The sequence below is a fragment of the Populus nigra genome, chromosome 1 (genome assembly GCF_951802175.1).
Source record: "Populus nigra chromosome 1, ddPopNigr1.1, whole genome shotgun sequence".
NCBI classification, from domain to species: domain Eukaryota; kingdom Viridiplantae; phylum Streptophyta; class Magnoliopsida; order Malpighiales; family Salicaceae; genus Populus; species Populus nigra.
In genome coordinates, this window is record NC_084852.1 from 7,390,238 (window position 1) to 7,403,572 (window position 13,335).

At 35.0% G+C, this 13,335-nt stretch overlaps 2 protein-coding genes across 5 annotated transcripts; one reads left to right on the plus strand and one right to left on the minus strand.

The window, feature by feature from the left end:
* Nucleotides 1-269: 269 nt before the first annotated feature.
* On the plus strand, nt 270-2,394 carry LOC133688525 (CBS domain-containing protein CBSX5-like). The gene is made up of 2 exons (XM_062108027.1): nt 270-779; nt 1,271-2,394. Exons 1-2 carry the CDS (start codon nt 409-411, stop codon nt 2,133-2,135), a joined length of 1,236 nt encoding a protein of 411 aa, XP_061964011.1. The 5' UTR covers nt 270-408; the 3' UTR covers nt 2,136-2,394.
* Nucleotides 2,395-4,212: 1,818 nt separating this feature from the next.
* Nucleotides 4,213-9,980, minus strand: LOC133669539 (PH, RCC1 and FYVE domains-containing protein 1-like). 4 transcript variants are annotated; one of them, XM_062089746.1, is made up of 7 exons: nt 9,758-9,980; nt 8,774-9,487; nt 7,888-8,097; nt 7,023-7,133; nt 5,955-6,323; nt 5,741-5,848; nt 4,213-4,805 (listed from the first exon to the last, which is right to left on the minus strand). In XM_062089746.1, exons 2-7 carry the CDS (start codon nt 9,110-9,112, stop codon nt 4,464-4,466), a joined length of 1,479 nt encoding a protein of 492 aa, XP_061945730.1. In that variant the 5' UTR covers nt 9,113-9,487; nt 9,758-9,980; the 3' UTR covers nt 4,213-4,463. The 4 variants fall into 4 exon arrangements, with proteins under 4 accessions (XP_061945730.1, XP_061945714.1, XP_061945722.1 ...); XM_062089730.1 differs by having other exon boundaries at nt 9,727-9,980; XM_062089738.1 differs by having other exon boundaries at nt 9,630-9,980.
* Nucleotides 9,981-13,335: the final 3,355 nt, after the last annotated feature.

Genomic DNA, 13,335 nt, shown 5'->3' on the forward strand with positions numbered 1-13,335 from the left:
CAAGCTTTAAACACTATCATGTTTTTGAAGATTTATATATATAAAAAAACTTTGATTTATTTTTTTGTTTTAAAATTATTTATAAATGCTCGTCAAAGTTCAAAGTCGAAACGCACATGCAACACACAGCAGCACCCATTAACCCAAACTGAACACACCAGCAGCTGATCTGTAAAATCTGCAACACCAAGAAGCCAGCCAAAACTCATAGACCCCACAGCTTTTTGTACCTGATACCGTACCTATAATTTCATCATCAACCCCACCCGCCCATAACTCCAAGTTTTCCTTATAAATATCCCCCCTCGTAACCCTACACCAACAACCCTTTATCACTAGTTTTGCCCACTGAATTTCCTCTTTTATTCTCTTTATTTGGAGTTTTTTATTTGATTTGCTAATCCTTGCATGGCAGTGAGTTTACTTGCACATGAGGTATCTGACCTCTGCTTAGGCAAGCCTGCTTTGAGGTCTCTCGCACTCACCACAACAATAGCTGAAGCTCTATTTGCTCTTAAAAACTCTGATGATAACTTTTTGAGTGTATGGAATTGTGATCACGCAGCAAAGACTAACAACGATTACAAAGGCAATTGTGAAGAGGAAGATTGTGATGTTTGTGAATGTAAATGTGTCGGTAAGGTTTCTATGGTGGATGTGGTATGCTATCTTTGCAAGGATGAGAACTTGTTGTTCCCTTCTGATGCTTTGAAAGCACCTGTTTCTGTTCTCTTGCCTGAGATTCCTGGAATGGTTGTCCATGTGGAACCAACTTCAAGGTATTGAGAATTGTGTTTTTTGGAGTTTTGCTATATCTCTTGAAGTTTTATGCTTTTGCATATTCTTGAAATCTGCAGCTCTTCTTATTCTGTTTTTATTGGTGTTCCTATCTGGGTTTTTATTGATTTTTCAGTTTTATTTTCTTTATGGGAGTTTCCAAGCTATTTATTTTTTGCTCAAAGGCATGCTTGGCAGCAATCCCTTTAGCATAAGATTCATGATGCTCTGCCGTTAGTTATGTGGCACTTACTTCCTTAATCAAGACCAATTCTTGATCAAATTTATGTAAAAAATTAAGATTTGTTCTTAACCTTAATTATAAATCTCAATTTGATATACAAATCAGGATGCTTTGGTATCAAATCTGATTATATATGTTCAATAGACAGCAATTTGAACACCAATAGTTTAGTTGGTACACAAATTTGAGTCTTTTTTTTCTTTTCCTCTCAATTCCATTAATAATCACTATACTTTTTTGATCCTTCAGCTTATTGGAAGCAATTGATCTCATCCTTCAAGGAGCCAAGAATCTAGTAGTGCCGATAAAGACCAGGTATAGTACACGAAGAAAACAGCACCAAAAACTCTCAATCACCAGCCCCACCATCCACAATGGCCGGGAATTCTGCTGGCTAACACAGGAAGACATAATCAGATTCTTCCTCGGCTCAATTGGCCTCTTTGCTCCACTTCCAGCTCTCTCCATTGATACACTTGGCATTATAAGCACTGAATTTCTTACAATTGATTATCACTCCCCTGCTATCTCAGAACTTGAAGCCATTTCTCGCTCTCTAGCAGACGAGACTTCAGTTGCTGTCATTGACAGTGATGGCATATTGATTGGGGAGCTCTCTCCATTCACTCTAGCCTGCTGTGATGACAGTGTTGCAGCTGCAATCACTACCCTTTCCTCTGGGGACTTGATGGCCTACATTGATTGTGGAGGACCCCCAGAGGACCTTGTCAAGGTGGTCATGGCAAGACTTAAAGAGAGAGGCCTAGAAGCAATGCTTCAAGAATTCACTAATTCTAGTTGCTACTCAACTACCAGTTCATGTCAATCACAATCTTCGTCATCTGATGAAGAGTCAGCAAGCAGCACCCCAGTCAGTACACTGCATAGATCAGGAAAGTATAGTAGGTCCATGAGTTATTCAGCCAGGATGGTGAGAAGGGCAGAGGCAATAGTTTGTCATCCCAAGAGTTCACTTGTTGCAGTGATGATTCAAGCAATTGCTCATAGAGTAAATTACGTGTGGGTCATAGAGGATGACTGTAGCTTGGTTGGCATTGTCAGATTTTATGATATGCTAAAAGTTTTCAGGGAAAGTTTAGAGGATACGGCCTAAAAAGATGAGGAGCTTTCTGTGTTAAATTTTTTTTTTAATGGCTATATCATCTGCTAGGCTCAATCCTGATCATGGTGAGATTAGATTAAGGAAATAAGTGGTAAGAGAATTGAGTGAATTTGAAACACTTTTTGAGATGAGGACAGTTGGCCTTCGGTTGTATAACAAAATGTATGTGTTTTCTTTTTCTTCGTCTTTTTGTTTCTCTTTTCTACTTTTAATTATTGAAGCTGAAGAGCTGGTATAGGCAGATTTGACACCCTGTCCTTTGTTTATAGAGTGTGTGCCTTGTGGATCATGACTTTGCTGAAGATTATGTCATGTGTATATTAAATCATAGTTTTAAGTGAAGTGAAATTCTTGTTGCATCGTGTGTGAATCAGCCCACATGTGGGCGGGTTGGTCTTTCCGACACTAACCTATTCCTACCAGCAACCTGTCAGAGTTGCTAGTCTTTATGATGACAGCTCATTGAAGTGGGAAAAGAAACATTCCTGCGGAAATATGAAAATTCTGCAGGCAGGAAGACACTGATGCTTAATTAGTGATGCACATACATACTTGAATTGTACATGGTAGCATGGCAGTAACAAAAGCAACAGCCTTTGATGATTCATTCAGTTGTTTCAGCATGCAATCTACAGGAAACAATGCAATACCGTGTATCTTTCTCCTCAGAATTGGCATTCTTAATAAACCTTCGGCAAGGCAAAAACAGATGAAGTAACTGGGGTCATTGCAAGGAGTGCATGCCAGGTTCTCTCTTCCTTGCAAAAAATGTCACCTCTCAAAAAGTCCAAACTGCTGCAGGGAATTGGAAACACCAGATGCCCTCATCGTTACACAATCTAAATTCTAATACAGGTATCTTTAATCTCTTTTCCACATGCTTAATTGTTTCAAAATACAGATGGACCCTATGGGGATCATTTAGATTTTTCCTACTTTTGTCATCATTTCCCTCGAACAAAAACAGCTTAATTCAATGCACATTTTCGGAAGAAAGTGAAATATTCCAATATATATATATATATATAGCTGGTGGGTTCAGTTAGGTGTGGTCAATACAGCTGGAAGGCATTTCAACTCATGATAAAAACGTTGTTGGAAAAGAGAGGGACCTGAAATTTCCACTCGGTTTCTTTCACTGCAATAAGCAGCCCTATACGTCTCTTTCATTAAATTTAATTTTCACCTACTTCTGGTGGCTTGTACGGTTTCCAATAAATGAGAGAGGGTTTTTCTTCCCTATTCCCACCACCAGATGAGGACTCTCGGTTGCTGCTTTAGATGCGTCTACAGTGCACTCGCTGCACGCATCCACTTCTGATCCAAGAAATAATGCAAGAGTCCCAGACATAATTTTGCAGTAACTCCCCCAACAACAAAAACTGTCTGAATTTATGTGAAGTGCCATGGAGTTATACCAATTTATGTGAATTTATACGTAATGTATCATAGGTCCTTCAAGCTAGGGCCAAGAACAAGCGGTCCATGCTAGTTGTATCATCCACCATGACAAACTAATGCAGCCCAGCACCACCAACACCCCCCCCCCCCCCCCGGTCGTTCGCAATGGCCGCAAGTAGACGAGAAAGTAAAACAAATTACAAAACATGTTGGAGAGCAAAGGATTAGTAATTTAATAACTGATAATTACTACTAACCAATGCTTGTTTAGACACCCCAGAACTACACTAGCAATTAACATAAATTACTTGTACACTAAACAAGATAGCTGCTGCTTTTAATTAACATAGTTGAATTATTTCAGGCCTTGAACAATAATCTATGATCAAATTCAAGCACTGAGACCAGACACAAATTTAAACTTGACAAAAAAAGAACGTAATAATGAAATTTTTCAAAAATTAAGATTAGAAGCGAGGTCAACTGGTTAAATTCATAAAAACCTATTATTGAATCATGCTCCTTCAGACTTTAGTGGCAAATAACCTGGCGAAGCAACTGAAAGCAAGTAATGAATCAAAGAACCTTAACAGCACATAGATCACATGGGGAAAAGAGCATTAGGAAATAATAGGCAGGTAACGGGGGGAAGTTGGTATCCGCAGAATACGCAGCTAAATGTGAATCAATAGAAAGAACGTTGCGATGAGTGAAAATTGTTCCACAGGACAACTATTACATGAAGTGCATTTCATAGGTACAATTAAAGCAATCTAACTCAAGTTTTCAAAAATATGAGACGACTCAATCTGGTATGAGAATATTAACTCATTTGAGTAAGCTGTGTTGAGTAGCAGTTTAAACTTCTGATATAACAGTGGCATCCACAAAGCAGAGAAGGGTTCCTAGACTTGACAGTCATTTGCTTTCCAAAGTAAGGCCTGTATCATCTGCTGTTTCTTGAACAAATATTTCAGTTGGTTGCAGGCATCCCCTCAATGTGTCGTGCCCAAGTTGTGCTCTTTCATTATCTCCAAATCCAAACATTTGGCCCTGGTTGGTAACCACGACAGTGTGGTAGAGGCCTGTGCTGATCTGAGAAACACGATGAGCTCTTAAGCTATCAAGGACTCGAGGTGTCAACACTTTTTCAGTTATACCCCTATCTGGAAAGCCAAGGCTACCAAATCCCATGCACCCAAAGCCATAAACAGAACCATCATCGACCAGAACAAATGTTTTTCTTTTTCTTGCACAAGCCTATAAAATAACATGCGTTGTCAATGATTGGGTCTCAGATAAAATAGATTGGAAAACGAATACACAACATGCAAACAGACATGAGATGCATGAATTAAGCCAACACACAGTTGTCATCGAAGGATGGTTTTGCTTGAAAGAAATATTTTTTTGGCTGTATCAAGAGGTTCTGTTTGCCATTTTACATAGTAAGCTTACAGAAAGGAGAGATGAAGCAGCTATATGTTTAGAGAAGAGTAAGGCAGAGAACTAGAAGGAAAGAGAACATAAAGAACACAGCAAACAACCAGCAGGCACAGTGCATGTTGCCAAGGTTATGGAGGTGTTCTAGTATAATTCATACGATAAGGAGGGCGGTGCAATCAATTGGATAGAAATTAGGAAATGATTTTTTATTTAGTCTTTTATTCTATATAGTAAGTATTTCTAATATACCTAGTCTATTTAGCAATCCTGTTTTAGTTAGAAGTTTTAATACTACATAAGAATCCAAGTCTTTGTGGGAATTATGGCCCAGTTACGAGCTATTATACTTGTTATAAATGCCTATGTGAAAACATTTTTCATTGAGTGGAATGGTGGAATAAAATTGAGCTACTATAGTTTTTTGAAAGCTTGGTGCCTAAGAGTTTTCTTCCTCTCATTCTTCTATTTTCCTCTTGTTCTTCTTTTATGCTATAAAATCTGTGCTACTGTTCACGGATTATTGCTAACATGTTTATTCTAACTGAAATTCTTCTAAACATGTCCCTAAACAACATTTAACTGCTTATTATAAGCACATCCTGGGATTTCAGTTCTACCCTCAGTTACCAAGAACCATACATGGCCTAGAAACTAAATACACAATATGCATACATTCTTAGCGGAGATCAACGAAAATCAATGAATATACTCAATTTACTTCAAGGTGCAATAGTAAAAGTTGACCAAACCTGCACAGCAAGGCAGCTCTTAAGGCAGTTCACAAGGGAAGGAAGAGTCTTATCAATCTCATCCCCATGGCCTAATGCTCCACAGTAACCTTTTCCCCAACTATAGACCTACAACCACCAGGACAAGGTAAGAAAAATTCTTTGAAGAGTTTAGATCAGACAAACAAAGCAATTATCAATGAAACACAAGTTCATATTGGGCACAGAGACTAACAAATCCACTTGAATCAAGTGCCACAGCATGCTCATCCCCAGCAGAAACATGGACCACATGAATATCCTTTCTTCTAAATGTCTGGATTGCACGTGGCTGGAACTCATCGTGTTGCTCTCCATGACCAAGACAAAAATTAGAACCAGAACCAAAAGAGTAAACTACACCATTGTCAGTTACAGCTAACACGTAGCTGGGACCAGCAGCTATTTGAACCACAGGACCAATTCCCTCAAGCAGTTCAATGATTTTGGGTGTCGGTCTGTCTAGCGTGTCACCATGACCAAGTTGCCCATGTGTGTTCGTCCCACATGTATAAAGCTGGCCTTGTCTTGTGAGGAACACTGTAAAGTTAAGGCCCACAGAAACCTGAAACAATTCCCATTTTTATTTTATTTTTTTGAAATTTTAATAAAAAATCACAAGAAGAAACAAAAGCAGGTGGGAAAAGTCAAATGGTCCAATAACACTAACAGTATTTTGTGTTGAAGAAAGAACCATATAATTGTTAGGAGGAAGAAAGTACTACTCCTATGCATAAGCTAAATGCTTTTTTCCTTAATTTAATCAAGTCTTCAAGAAACAATCAAGTAACATGTGATTCAGCAAAAAAAGTCACTGATGCTAGGCGATCCGGATCTTCTTTCAAAATATACTCATAGATGCTGCCCTTAAAAAATTAAATGGTGATTTGACATATCAGAAAATTAACTTGGCATTGAAGGCATGGCACAATGCATTATCCAGGCAGCTTGACAAAAAGCTTGATACTTCACAGGCAACTGGCTCTAAATCATACACAAGCATTTGGTATTCAACCTCAATATAATGGTTGGATATTGCAGAAAATAAAAAAACCAAGCTAAATAAGGTAAGTATTGTTAAGAAACAATAGCACTTGAATGTGGATATGAATTATCATGTGCATATGTCCCCTCGCTCATATTACTTTGAACATGCAACACCAACTAAAATACATGCCTGTTGCTTAGGAACCCATTAAACAAGGTATGAACACTCTTAAGAAACAACATCAATTAGAATATAGTATAGTGAAATGAATGTTACCTGCTTGCATGAAACTGCCTTTAGTGCCTCAACAAGCCTGGGCCTAAATATGGGGCGATTTGTATCTTTGTGACCGCAGCAAAATGATGAATTATCACCACAAGTGAAAACCTGCATCATTGATTAGCATTATCTGACGGATATGACAGCCACTTCTCAAAACCAAACACATGATTATAAAACCATATATGTCAACTGCCAGTAAGAATACAGTGTTTGAAAATTCTTTGATATATTATGCTTGTCATGCATAACATCTACATCATTAGTGAATCAGAGGCATCATTTGAAAACAGAAGGAGATAAATGCCAGAGAGTTGAGGCTTCTAGGCAACACAAAAGCAATACAAGTCCAAGGTTACCAAAATTATATAGCATATTCATCATTAATATGCCAAACAGTATCAGCATAGACAGTACCATTTTGTGACTGGAAATCTTGAACTCCTAACTTCTCTAAACAAAAAGTTCCTGAGTGCCCATACCAAGGCATCAGACATGGGCAAAAGAATAAAATATTACAAAATGGAATATGAAAATGAGAAAAGGCAGTGTTCTAGATTACTTGCACCAACACAACTTTCTTCTAGTTATCCAATTCTATGTAACAATAGCATCCCTAAAACAATACCAGTGCAAATCACACTTGGTGTTTACCATCGTTGCTGGGTCAAACATCATTCACACAAGAAACCACCAAAATCTAAGAGCCCAACCATGAAGCAACTTGTTCAATATTATTATCTTAATTTTATCATGACCACAGTGGCCCCCTAAAGGTCTACCCTTAAGCCTTTTCAATCTAGCAATTAGTTCAGAGCAAAACAGATGACTGATGAAATATGAAGTATGAATGGTTAAAAACCTCTCCGGACTGCAAAACAAAAGCAGCATGATTATGGGAGGCTGAGACTTGGACCACGTTAGCCAAAGATGGGAATCTAATCCGTGTGAATGCTACACATTGTGTTGTTTCAGCACCATGTCCAAGAACACCACACAAACTGGAACCACAAGAATATACAGATGAATCTCTGATCAGCAACGTGTGATATCTTCCGGTTGTAACCTGCATCTGTTGATTTAAGCCAAAGATAATAAACGTTAATAACTCTTCTGGAAGCATCAGCCTAAATACTATAAAGAAAAGAGAGACAGAGAAAAAGTGGGCGAGGTTTGGCACAAACCACATAGGTAATACCACGTGAAATTAAAGGCCATCCTTCTTAAAAATCAATTGTAATTTCCTTTTGTTAAGAAAAGGGGAAATTAAATAATTTTCCTAATATTTCCTTTCTAGGAACCTGACACTTCTTGTGACGTATGCCAATTGATGTTAGGTACCTACTCCACATTATCGAATACAATAGCAAACAATAATGATCATTTGAACTTTAGATCCCTCTCTAATATTGGTTTTTCCTTATCTTATTTCATAATGAGAAAGCCAACAGAAATGTTCCAAGCCATGATACACACATTTATGATGATCCATGAGGAGAATAACAGCAACAAAGCCTTAATGTGATAACCACACTTTATGATGAGCCCAAACGCCTAGTAACATTTGCATCATTGAGAATTGTTTGCTGGGGGGGGTTAGAAAAGAACTGCACACAGCAAAAAAAATTGACACAACTGCAAAATGAATGTAAAGTGCATGTGAAAACAATACAATTATTTCTGCACATGTGTAGTTCTTCTTTCTTTTATTTGAAATGTAAAGGCAAGTATATGAAAAGAGAGCATACATTGCATGCTGAGGTCTTGACCATGCCTGATGATTCCTCAACAGCCTGTAAGAACCTCAAAACCCGCTTCCAATTTCCTCCACAACGATCAAACAACTCTTTCTGAGCATTCCACCCCATCCCGCCATACACTCTATGCGACACACATAACTGATGTGCTGCAAAATCCACCAACGACCTGAATTTTTGAGGGTACAGCCCATGACTCGCTCCAAATGTCCTAGAAGTCAACTCTAAGCACACGAGGTCAGCAGCACTAAGCCTACCGATTGTCAGAATTTCAAAAATCAAATGTGATGGAAAATCCTCGATAGAAGCCAGCCTATACCTATTAGCCATTTATATCAAGTTCCTCACTTTTCACCTCCACGCTAACAGCCCACCAATCTTTTACCCTCAAAATCCAACACTAGCTCTCCAAAAGCGGGTAACAATTGAACTTAATTTGACAAGACCAAGCTCAAACAGGGACGATAAATAAGAAAACAAATCAAATTTTTAGGCGAAATTTATTGCAATTAAAGCAACATATGAAGAAAACAACATCAGAGGGAAGAAAAATATACGGAATAGAATACGAGAAAGGGGGTCTAAGAGAAAAAATCAAATTGGGTTTTTGATAAAATGATTGGAAACAAAACATCAGAAGTGACGAAATTCTCACACAACCTCCCAAAATTAATCAGTCAAATTCTACAAAACCAACAGCTTTACCTGCAAAATTGAGTACAATTCAACAATAAATTAGACCAAAGTGCACTATTTTAACACAAAACTGAATGAAACGCAAGATTCTGAGACTAAAATTTGATTCAAAACCCATAAAAGAGGAAAGGGTTTCAGTAAAGTTGCCTACTTTGACACAACAGTGAATGAATTGTGAGATTTTGAGGGAAAAAATGGGTTCAAAATCAATAAACAAGAAAAGGGTTTTGATACTGGTGATCACTTACCAAACCAACGAAAAAAGCAATAGAATTTCACCTTTTTAGAGCTGATCTCAAATTTATAAACCGAAATGTAGGTAAAATGAGCACATAAAGTGCAAAGGAAGAGAAAATTAAAGAAAGCTAGGGTTTTGGAGGTATCTTTAGGACCACATTTTTCTTAGTTGTCAGTCATGGTTTCTCTCTCTAGACTCTAATTTTTCTTAAATGTTTTATTTTAAGGTTAGATTTAAGAGAGATGATTGCATTGGAGCGAATTAGGTAGGGCACAGAAAGAAGGGAAGAAGAAAAAGTCTTTTGTGGATTGTACTTTTTGACTTCACCGTTAATTTTTTGTCAGACTTTTTTGTAATTGACACGTGGAATTCGTTGGAGTTGCCATGTGGGGGGAATGAAGTGGTTTATGCGTCAGCTTTGCACCCATGGAAAGAAGGATGATTGTGCAAACTGCAACCAGTTTTCGCGAGTAGATACATGGGCATACTCGCCCCCACTAAGCTTTTAGTTTTCATTTTTATATTCTTGATTCAAATTTAACAAAATAATACGAGGAATTGTTATGAAATTATATACGTGTATGTTTATTTATCTTCTTTTATCTTTTTATTTTTATGTTTATTTATTATTTCTAAGTTTATTTGAATTTTATATCTTTTTATAACATTTAGGTGTACAAGTATTAATGTACATTAGATTATAAGTATGAATATTATTGAGATGATGTTGAGGTAGAATTTTTATTTTTTTGTTCCTATAATTTTTATTATTCTTATTTATTTCATTTTCTCTTTACTAAGTATATTATTTACTTATAAATATATAGTTTTGTAAACATTATTGGCACAGATATTCCTTACTTTCATTTTGAAGCAGATGATTTTTTAAGTTAAACGTATGTTTATCTATTTAATTTTTTTTCAAATACTTCTAATTATTTAAGTGAATCATATTTTTTTTCTTAAGTTCATAACAAACTTTTTCAATTCAATTTTCATTATAATGTTTAAACCAAATTTATAATAATTTTGATATTTTTAATAAAGTAACCATGACAAATCTTGTCAAAATTGATTTAGTAGAACTTTACATTAATGGTAAGAATTATTTATCATGGGTTCTTGATGCCGAAATTTATTGGATGTCATGGATTTTGGAGACACTATTAAACATGAAAATCAAGCATTTAATAATTAAAAAAAGGCAAAGACCACATAAAATTACATGGAGTGTATTATCATTTTTTAATTTTAATCCTCGTACAAAATAATATGAATAAGAAGTTCAAAAAATATTTTACTTGCAAAACATAGCAAATCAACTACAAAATACGTTCACTCACTCAAAAGAAGTAATCAGATCTCATATACTAGTTGTAAATACTCTAACCTAGATTAAAGTCCTTATAGGATAATCCACTAAAATTATAACAAATTAACTTAAAGCACGCTAAAAGCATGGTAGACCAACTGATTCAAAAGAAAAAAATCCTTAAAAAATAAAAGAAGCAAATAATCAAGTTGGCATTATTGAGGAGGTAAGCATTTGCAAGGATATAAACATAACTAATCATAAAACCCTATAAGAGGTTCAAGTACTTGAAAATAGTATTAAAAAAAATGAGATCTCGATAAATTATATCTCTACAAAAAATTAGAGTCGAAATGAGATAGTTATCAACAAATATTTTTCATATAATATATCATTTGATATCATTAGTAAAAATGAGAATCTTAAGCCTAAATTTATCGAAGAATGTCAATGTACAAATGATTAGCCAAAATATAAAGAAGCAATTCAGACAAAATTAAAATCATTTGCAAAACATAAAGTTATTGGACCTGTAGTCCAAACACCTGAGGGTGTAAAATGGGTATTTGAATGAAAACAAAATGAGAAAAATAAAATCGTAAGATATAATGCATGACTAGTGGCATAATAGTTTTCTCAAAGACCTATTTGCCTAAATTTATCGAAGAATGTCGATGTAGAAATCGAAGAATGTCAATGTAGAAATGATTAGCCAAAATATAAAGAAGCAATTCAGAAAAAATTAAAATCATTTGCAAAACATAAAGTTATTGGACCTGTAGTCCAAACACCTGAGGGTGTAAAATAGGTATTTGAATGAAAACAAAATGAGAAAAATAAAATCGTAAGATATAATGCATGACTAGTGGCATAAGAGTTTTCTCAAAGACTTGAAATAGATTACAATGAAATTTATTCTTCTATAGTAGATACAATTATATTTTGGTATCTCATTATTCTAACAATTCATGAAAGACTAGATATGTGTCTAATAGATATAGTTAAAACCTATTTAAATGATTCAATTAATAATAATGTTAATATGAAAATCCCCTAAGGATTTAAAATACTTGAAACATATAATTCAAATCTCTAAAAAGTTTACGTAATCAAGTTGCAAATGTCCTTATATGGATTAAAGCAATCAGGACACACGTGGTATAATTATCTTAGTAGATATTTATTAAAAGAATGGTATAATGATTATCTTATATGCTCATGTGTTTATATAAAGAAGTCAAAATATGATTTTGCTATTATTAACATGCACGTTAATGATTTAAATATTAAATATCTCGGTCTACAAGTCGAGCATTTAGTAAATGAGATTCTCATTCATTAGTCAACTTACACATAGAATGTCCTTAAAATAATTATTCAAAATATTTAACAATATTTAGACCTTATTCAATATTTATTAGGTAAAAATAATTATCCAAAAAACCATTTATTTAGGTCAAATTGGTATCAATCAGATTTGGATTGAATTGAATTGTTATCTCTAATTAGATAACTTCAATTAAATTAACTTAAACCAACAACAAATGTCAATCAATAAAGTTTTTTTAACTTAAATATGATACGAATAAATTGATATTTATATGCAACTAAAGTTTGCTAATGCAATAAGATTTATGGATTTTATTCAATAAAAATACATGGATGAAAATAACAAATATACTAAAACGCATGGACACTATTCACTACAATAGTAAACTGACGTCTATAAATTTGGGGAAAAAATTATTTGTCTTTGATTCAAGGGTATTTTGATGTTTTTACATTGGTTATTCATCATCATCGATTTGTGTGAGAGTATTTTTTATTATGCAATATTTTTATGACCAGTTAAATAACAAAAATACTCTTTGGAGTAAAAAAACAATTGTATCAGTAGGGGTATATTGGTATTTTTGGTTTTTTTATATACAGTTGAATTACAAATGCACATTTGGATCCAAGAAATTTCATGCATTGAAGTCAGGGGTATAAAAGTATTTTGGCTCTGATTTTTTATTATTATTAATTGTTGGTTTGCATAAGGATAGCCTGGTACTTTACCATTAAAATAATATTTTTAATTAGAAAAGGTTGGTGACGTGTGTTATGGACACGTCAACAATTAGGAGACGTTGTGTCTTTAGGGCAGCGCGTGCAGTGTCTTCCTGTAGTCAAATGGAATTCCATCGTATAGTCTGATTGCTCGCCATCTCCACTTTCATCATAGGCAACGTGTGTATTCCAAATATTCCTTATTTGTTAGTGATCCTTTTTCCCCCTTCATTTCTCTTTCTTACCGTGATAAAT